Raw genomic sequence first — 7639 nt, 5'->3', positions numbered from 1 at the left:
TGCTTTGGTACCTGATAAAATCAGACTCTGAAAAATAAACTGAGGGCTGACATATGTATTATACCCGTTCCTTGTTTAGGTGCCTTTGTGGCTTCCTTACCTACAGGTAAATAAATTACACCACTTAGTACTACCACTTCTTAGAACACCTAATATCATTAAATAAGGATGGCATAACTCAAATTCCCAGTGGTGTTCTTGACTATGCACAAAAAACCCTTCCACCACTATCAAAATAGATGCTCTCCTCTGCACTAGAAGAGATCAAGGTGCCTAATTTTCCCCTCAATATCCCTCAGTGTGATCTGTTAAGGGAGGTTATCAACAGTACTTGTCTGACAGAACAGCCCAGTTGAGTAGCCTCCAGCCTACTTTGTGTTAACAAAAAATTACTTTGAAAAGGCTGTTCCCTGGTCATGTGAACACATTGAGCATCTGAGTGGGTGGAAAGGAGGACAGGAGGCTAGGCTAGCTGCAACAGCAAGGCAGTGATGAGGAGCAGGAGGTAGACAGGGAATGGAACGGTAACTGGCTTCATGGAACAGTGCAAGTTGTTACCTTCCTAACATGCACAGCTCTTCTCTGAGCAGAACAGGTTTGTAGGAATGAAATCCTGATGTCAGTTATGTGAAGCATTTGTCAGTAAATTCTCAATACAGTTTTTTCCCCCTACTAAAGTTTTACAAAGCAAAAATGACATGGGGTGTAAATACTTGTGATGTATGAAACAAACTGTATAAATAAATTTTTATTGATTTGGTCCTGTAATTACAGAACTATCTGGAAACAGCTGTTTCTTAGGTGTTTGTACGCTTGCACAGTGTAGGTTTTAGTGGATTTCTGATCTTGGTCGCAAAATGCAAACTATAGAAATAACTGAGGCATTCAAGTTTAGCATTCCTGTAGAGTTTAAGACTTGTTCTAATATGGCCTTCCAACTTTTATGATGAAATCATTTATTCCAAGTGATTAAAGAACATATAGACAAGGATACCATATACAGAGTTGGTGTGAAGACTTACAAGAGCAGTAGAAGGTCTGGTATTTGATTCTCAGGAGAATTCTTCTAGATAAAAATGTCTCCTATGAAGTATAGAAAACAAATAGCTGAACTACACCACCTGGAATATTTTCGTCTCGTGACATCAAATGTAATTGTTTGCAGCAAAGAAAAGAATTATCCTGTTGGACAGGAAGTTGCATTTACTCCTGCTTGTTACTATAAAGGAAAGATGTGATACTCTTGGTGACTATAAAGATTAAACCAGAGATTTATGTTAATGCAAAGGATTAAAAGAATCTTAATAACATGCATAAAGATGCAAATGTTTGCCTGCATTTTATCTGCTTGCAGATGAATTTGCCGTAAGGGAAATACTGAAGGGGGAGAACACATCCTCTCTCCCTGAATTGCAACATCTGGTTTAATACTGCACTCGCATGGTGACTGAGTGTTAGTTGTCTTCACCAATGTTTTTGAATAGTTTGATACTCATATTCATTCCCTCACATTCATAATTTAGGAGAAAATAACTATATGACCAACCTCAAATATTCCTGTTCATTGTATGGCTTCGTACTTCGCAGAATTTGATGAAACATACATATTTCTTAGTGTATTTTTTTCCTTGCTACCTTGTAACTTTCAAAGACTTGTTTTTATGAACAGTAAAGAACTTAAAATATTGGCCTCACGGTAGAATTGTCATCTGCATTGAATTCAATTTCAAACTGTCCTCCCAGTGCAAACACAAGCCACACCAGCATGGAAAATTATGTGCTTTATTTGGGAGCCCTGACGTATAGTATTACACATGTATATACATACACTTCACATGGAGAAATTATAGAAAAATGGTTTGAAAAAGGAGGCATTTAAGGTGAAGGTGTAAACATCACTAACCATTTATGTTCTGTTTCGAGTTTGTTTTCCTGCTCTTCAATCAATTCTTTACTAACAGAGGAGTGTATATAAACAGAAGCCACCTGGATTTGTTATGCAATTCAGCTGATGTGATCGTGGAAGCGTCCCAGCTCTCAAATCAATACAAATCTTCAAAAGGTTTTGAGTAGTTGAACATCAAATAATCCATATAGTAAAAGTCATAGCTCCGTTGTCTTTGAGAAGGAGAAAGCTGTGCAAAGTATTGTTGTGTAATTTTAGTGGTAGTTCTTTCTTCATTGGAGTGCCTATCTTTGAATTTAGGGAAAGTCAGATTTTGTGGAGCACCAATTAAGTGCAAGAAGAAGTTTGCATCTTCTTCCATACTTTCAAATTTTCCAACGAAGTCATAGTCTATTAAGCATGGGCTGCAAAGCCTATTGACATGATCCCAGTGGATATCCATACCCACTGGCCTGTGTACGTCCAGGAGATATTGAATGAACTCCTTAAATTTGACACCAGAGCCTGTCCTTAGTGCTTCTTTGGTGGCGTTGACACGATACCTGGAAATGATCGCTTTGCCAAAAACCGGGTGATAGTAATTGTTTGGATGTTCAAACTTGTCCCGAAATGCTGACACCAGCTTTTCAAAAGGTTCACGAATGAAAAGCATCTTGGTGTAAGTGTTGAGCCTGTGATAGATTCCTTTGCGATCAAACCCATCCAGCCTTTTTAAGTAGTTTCCGTAGTGCACTGTGTTGTGCTGGATGTCCTTTGTGGAAGCAGCCAGCCCGTTGAGAACCATGAGCACCCGTTTCCAGTTAGAGCAGCCAGCTTTTGGTACTTCGCAGTACAGAACTCTGTATTTATCTTCTACAAATATTCTAGAAACATGGTAAGGAGTGATTATTCTCCTATTATTACTCTTGTACTTTGAACAAGTTTCCCTCATTATTTGCTTTCTTTTGCTTTGGATCTGATAGAGAGTTTTCCACTTGCTGTTACTTCTGTCCTCGGATTTCAGTGTGGGCAAGTTGAGAGTGGAACTGTTCATGGAAATCAGGATCGGGCTCTTTTTAATTACGAATCTCCTTCTCCGTTTATGGAGCCTGATAGAATTAATTTCCTCACCTTGCTGTTCGTAGTCTTTCCCCAGCATTATGCTGCTTTGCCGTCTGTCTGTGCTCTGAAGCTTAGTGGGCACGTTTTCAGCTGGGTGTAATGAACTGCTCAGCTTTACCGTCGCTATTCCATCTGCAGTATTTTTTCTTAATCTTTTATCCCGGTTATTGCTGGAAACGCAGTCCTGATGGAAAAATAGATGAAAGATGTTACTAAATGAGAAACTGTTTGTCACTATTAACAGCTTGTGCAACTTAATGTAGATCTATTCGTACAGCTCCGAGTGCGTTGCCGAGAGTCCTCGGTGCTGTGCTCACACACTGGTAGCGACTTCTCTTATCTTGCCCTGTGCTTATGTTCAATCCAAAGGCTGAGATGAGCCTGAGGTGGTAAAGTGCTGTCCAGATTTGGGTTTTACTATATTTTGTGTGGTGCCTGCACCTAGGTTTTGATATTTGTCTTAGATATGCTGTCTTAAATACTTCTTGTGGAAATTTTGGTATATTTTGAGGACTTATTTAATTATTCCAGACTGCTTGTTGTTTGTTTTAAAACAGACAGTAAATAAATAAACAGCCAATAAAGCACACATCTGTTTTATTTGCTTTGTTCCCCCTCATCCCTCGCTCTTTCTGTAGGCTCTCTTTGCACTGAGGGCAATTGTGCGCAGAGTAAAGCCTTCCGGGGCTGAAGGGAGGGAGGGAAGGTAATGGTGCTTCTGGAGTGAGGACGGGCAGGGAGCAAGAGTGGGAAGAAAGAAGCAAAAAGGGCTGCAGTGAGAAGATGGAGGCGTTGTAGAGAGGCAGAGGACTTGATGAAAGCAGCATGGATAGGGAACCCAAAGGGAGATAAATGAGATGAGTCTGGGACCAGAGCAATTAAGAGTTGATGAGCAGCAAGGAGGAGTCAGAATGAAGCTGTGAGTGGGAGTAGGGGAGTGAAAGCAGTAAGCCATGTGAGTCTATGGTACGGGCTTTCAGGAACCTGGTCTCTTTCATCAGGTGGATCTCACTGGCTGATACTATGTTCTGCACACAGCCCGCGTATGTTCCATTGCTTCCTGCTTCTCAACGCAGCTGAACTAAATCCCTGTCTACAAGTCTGTGCCTCTGCAACTGAAGTTGGGTCCTGGACATTGTAACTCCTTGTCATTCCTGTTTTGAGGAGTCACCTGGGAGCTGAATGGCACATGAAACCCCAGGGAATATTTCAACAGAGGATGCAGATATAGCTGTGCAATGTATATTGCTTATCTAAAACACTTAATGTTTATTTATATGTCTTATAAATTGTAAACTTCAGATTTTTGCAGTTCTACTTGCTCCGTAATAGTGTTTAAGTGGCTTCAAAAATAAGATATTGGAAGAATAGTGAAGTCTACACATCAGTATTAAACAAAACTCGTGAGTACTGTGCAAGTTTTTTGTAGCAGAACTTTGGTTTCTAAACTGTTTTGCTGGCTGTTCAGGTAGAGGTGGTGTGTGATGTGCTGGCTGGGAAACCAACTGACAATTTGTTACACGAGGCCCTATTCAGCTGTCAAGAATGATTGTTCTACTCTGCTCTTATCTTCAGAGGTTGCTTTCAGTATTCAAAGGTGTATTAAAGTTTTTGTCTAGGTAAAACAGAAGATGTGACATGGTAGTTCTATCTGTTACCCTTTTCATAGTGGCAGAAACTTGATCATTTACTCATTTACTCATGGTGTGGCATGTATTTCAAGGTTATCAAATTCAGACGTCCGAGATATTCACAGCACTGGTGATGATAACCTACACTTTCTGTGAAACTCAAATGCCATGATTTGAATGTCTTCTGTCAATACAGCTCTTCATCCAGAAGGTCAGGCAGGAACTGTAGAGATGGAGCGATGTCAGCCACTGACACTGATTTCACTGGCTGCCAGCTGTGTAGTTGTTCCTTAGCACACTTTGCACTTGAGCTTGAAATCTTGAGTAGCTGCGGTGGGCTCTCACTGCTGCTGTCAGTGTGCTAGCAGCCACTAGATGGAGGAATTTCACCAGGAGTTTTCTTTAGCCTATTTTGAAGTGTCTCTCAAGACACTCATTTGCTCAGTGTGATTTCACACAATATTAATATGCAAAGTTTACAGTATCTGTTAGCAATATCCAGTCTAGGGGAAAAAAACTAATAAAACTAAGGTTGTGTAGCTTATAAAATTCATGTTTTAAAAGGCAAATTTGTACTTCATGGCAAAGCTTTGAAGCATCATTCCATTTCAGTGCTTCATCTCTAGTCTAGTGTTATCTGAGCCATCTCTATCCTTACTCTGTACTCGAATATGGATTCAATTTTCCTTATATACTTGTGGAAACTTACTTTTTTTGGTTGCTGGAATCCCATGTTATATTTTATCCCTAAACAAAGAAAGAAATTACAGTCATTACTTAAAAATACAAACAATTTAATTTTTCTTGACTAATATCAGTGTGTATCATCTCAGTTACTAAAAGGAAAACAGAAATAGAAGTTATTGTTAGTACAATGATACAGACCAATGATGAATTTAAATTGATGTGCAACTCATAGCAACAACACTCCTTTGAAGGACTCTTTATAGATGTCAAAGCAATTGTGGAAGGGATTAAATGTCATTATTTTTTATTTTTCTCTTTTACAGATGGGGAAACTGAGATGGAAGAAAACTCATTGCTTAACCTCAGCTAACAGGAGAACAAGAAACTCTGGATCACAGGTTAGAGCTCTGAATAAATGCTGTTCTTTGTGTACATTTTAAATTTTCCCAAACTTTGGATAGTATTACTTAATCATAATAGTAGCTCGCATTGAGTACTATCCTTTGCTGTAAAACCAAATGCACCATGGAGTTATGTGTAAGTAAGTAAATGCTTGTAGAGTTTAGAGGAAAAACACATTATATTTTGCCACATTTTCTGGCTTCTACAGTGGAGCCTACTTGGAAAATATAATGATAAAGATGCAAAAATGCTAGAAGGCAGCTCTAGGAGATGTGTATGATCTTTGCTGTTCCTAATCTCTATTAAGTATAATAATAGGAAACACTTCTTAATTATTTTAGGGCTTTTCAACTTAGAACACTGCTAGCCTTGTTGTCAGTTGCTTCAGTTTAATAAATCTGCATTACAAATCCACAGCATTTTGACAAGGACAATTACAGTGCTTTGTAACACCTTCCACTGTAAGTGGAAACATCACTGGAATAGTTCAGTCCAGATTAATGTTCATGGTACTATGAAAGTTTTTGTGAAGAACTAGGCATGCACAGTGGTTCAATTTTAGTTTATTGCAGTGAAAGTAGTTAGTCCAACTTACATGATTAATCATGTTTTTTTATCAGAACTACAAACCGTTGTTAATAGTAGAGTCTGTCAGATTGCTAAGGGTATTTCTATGCTCTTAGAGCTCATCTATCAGTGCTCATCACTCTTTTGGCTCATGCTTGAGCTTTAATTCCACTACAGCAATTTGTTAGCAATAAAATCAAGGTGGATGGGGAATGTTGCAATTACGTGACTATTAAAAGCAAGGGGCGTATTATTATTTTTACTTCACCAGAAGTAGGTTCTGGACATTTTACAGGAGTCTTAAGCCGCCTTCTAGCTCCTTTGCACAAGCATTTAGCTGGAAAATAAAGTAAGGAGGTATATTCTAAGGAGAAACAGAGATAGTCTATCGTGTCCTTGTCAGGGTTATAGAAGTTTAAAACTGGTTGCCTTGCACTAGGCATTACAGATGTTAACGAGCAGGTACGAGAGCTGTTTTTTCCTATCGTTGAGTGTTTTTGTAGGACTGTTTCATAAAGGTAGCTTGCTTTAGAGACAAATAGTTTGCACTCATACTGTATGCTTTGAAAAATTAAAAATAAATGCTGTTGGGATATGAGTAACTGTTTAGAAATGATTCTTTGCTTATTGGTGTTAACACATAATCAGAACAACAATTCATGTTCAATGTAAATGTTTGGTGAAGCACTTGCCAATCTCTTCAATGTTTTCTGAATTTGACTTCTAAGAGTTGGCTTCTTTTAGCTGTCTTTCTCATGATACAGTCTGTCACTTCAGATTTAAAGCTACACGGGGAAAAAACCCTCAAGTATGGAGAATTCAGGGAAATTACATTGCACAGATCTACTCTGCTAATCAAATCTAAACTTAACGTTACACTGCATCATTGCATTTTGGCAATAATATCTGAGAGCTGGTAAGAAACATGTATAGTAATTTCTCCTTGCCTTAAATAACCTACGGGTGTCTGTGTCCAGGTAAAGTTAGTGATCATTAAGTGTTTGGTGCTGGACATGACAGTGACCAACATCTCACTATGCTCAGACAGAATAGCCAAGAGATGCCATCATTCTATCAATTGTATGTAATTTATGTCAGTTTTCATGGTGTTTTTTTTCTCTTCCCCTTGTGCAACCATGAATTTCCAGACCTGAGTTTGGCCTATGTTATATGACTGCTTTTGTTGTCTTCATGAAATATGAGCCTTATGCTTCATCCAGTCCTACCATATAGTCAGTCCCATTGTGAGTTCTTCTTTTTTTTGAATGCTACTAGCAACACAATAAAAGGGCCTTCATCTTCCCTGTGTAATATTATATAGCTTTGCCTCTCTGCCTTCTCCTCT

At 38.7% G+C, this 7639-nt stretch overlaps 1 protein-coding gene across 1 annotated transcript in view; it reads right to left on the bottom strand.

The window, feature by feature from the left end:
• Positions 1-1808: 1808 nt before the first annotated feature.
• Positions 1809-7639, bottom strand: part of CHST8 (carbohydrate sulfotransferase 8) — a 175074-nt gene continuing 169243 nt past the window's right edge. Inside the window, exons 3-4 of the mRNA XM_082769701.1 lie at positions 5348-5385; positions 1809-3191 (exon numbers count right to left, since the gene is read on the bottom strand). Coding sequence (XP_082625827.1) covers positions 2043-3191; positions 5348-5385 — 1187 coding nt within the window. The 3' untranslated portion in view covers positions 1809-2042. The remainder of the gene's footprint in view (positions 3192-5347; positions 5386-7639) is intronic.

The sequence above is a fragment of the Aythya marila genome (assembly GCF_965140915.1).
Source record: "Aythya marila genome assembly, chromosome: 12".
Taxonomy (NCBI): Eukaryota; Metazoa; Chordata; class Aves; order Anseriformes; family Anatidae; genus Aythya; species Aythya marila.
Note: the sequence above shows the minus strand (reverse complement) of the source record. Positions and strands in the feature narration are given on the sequence as shown.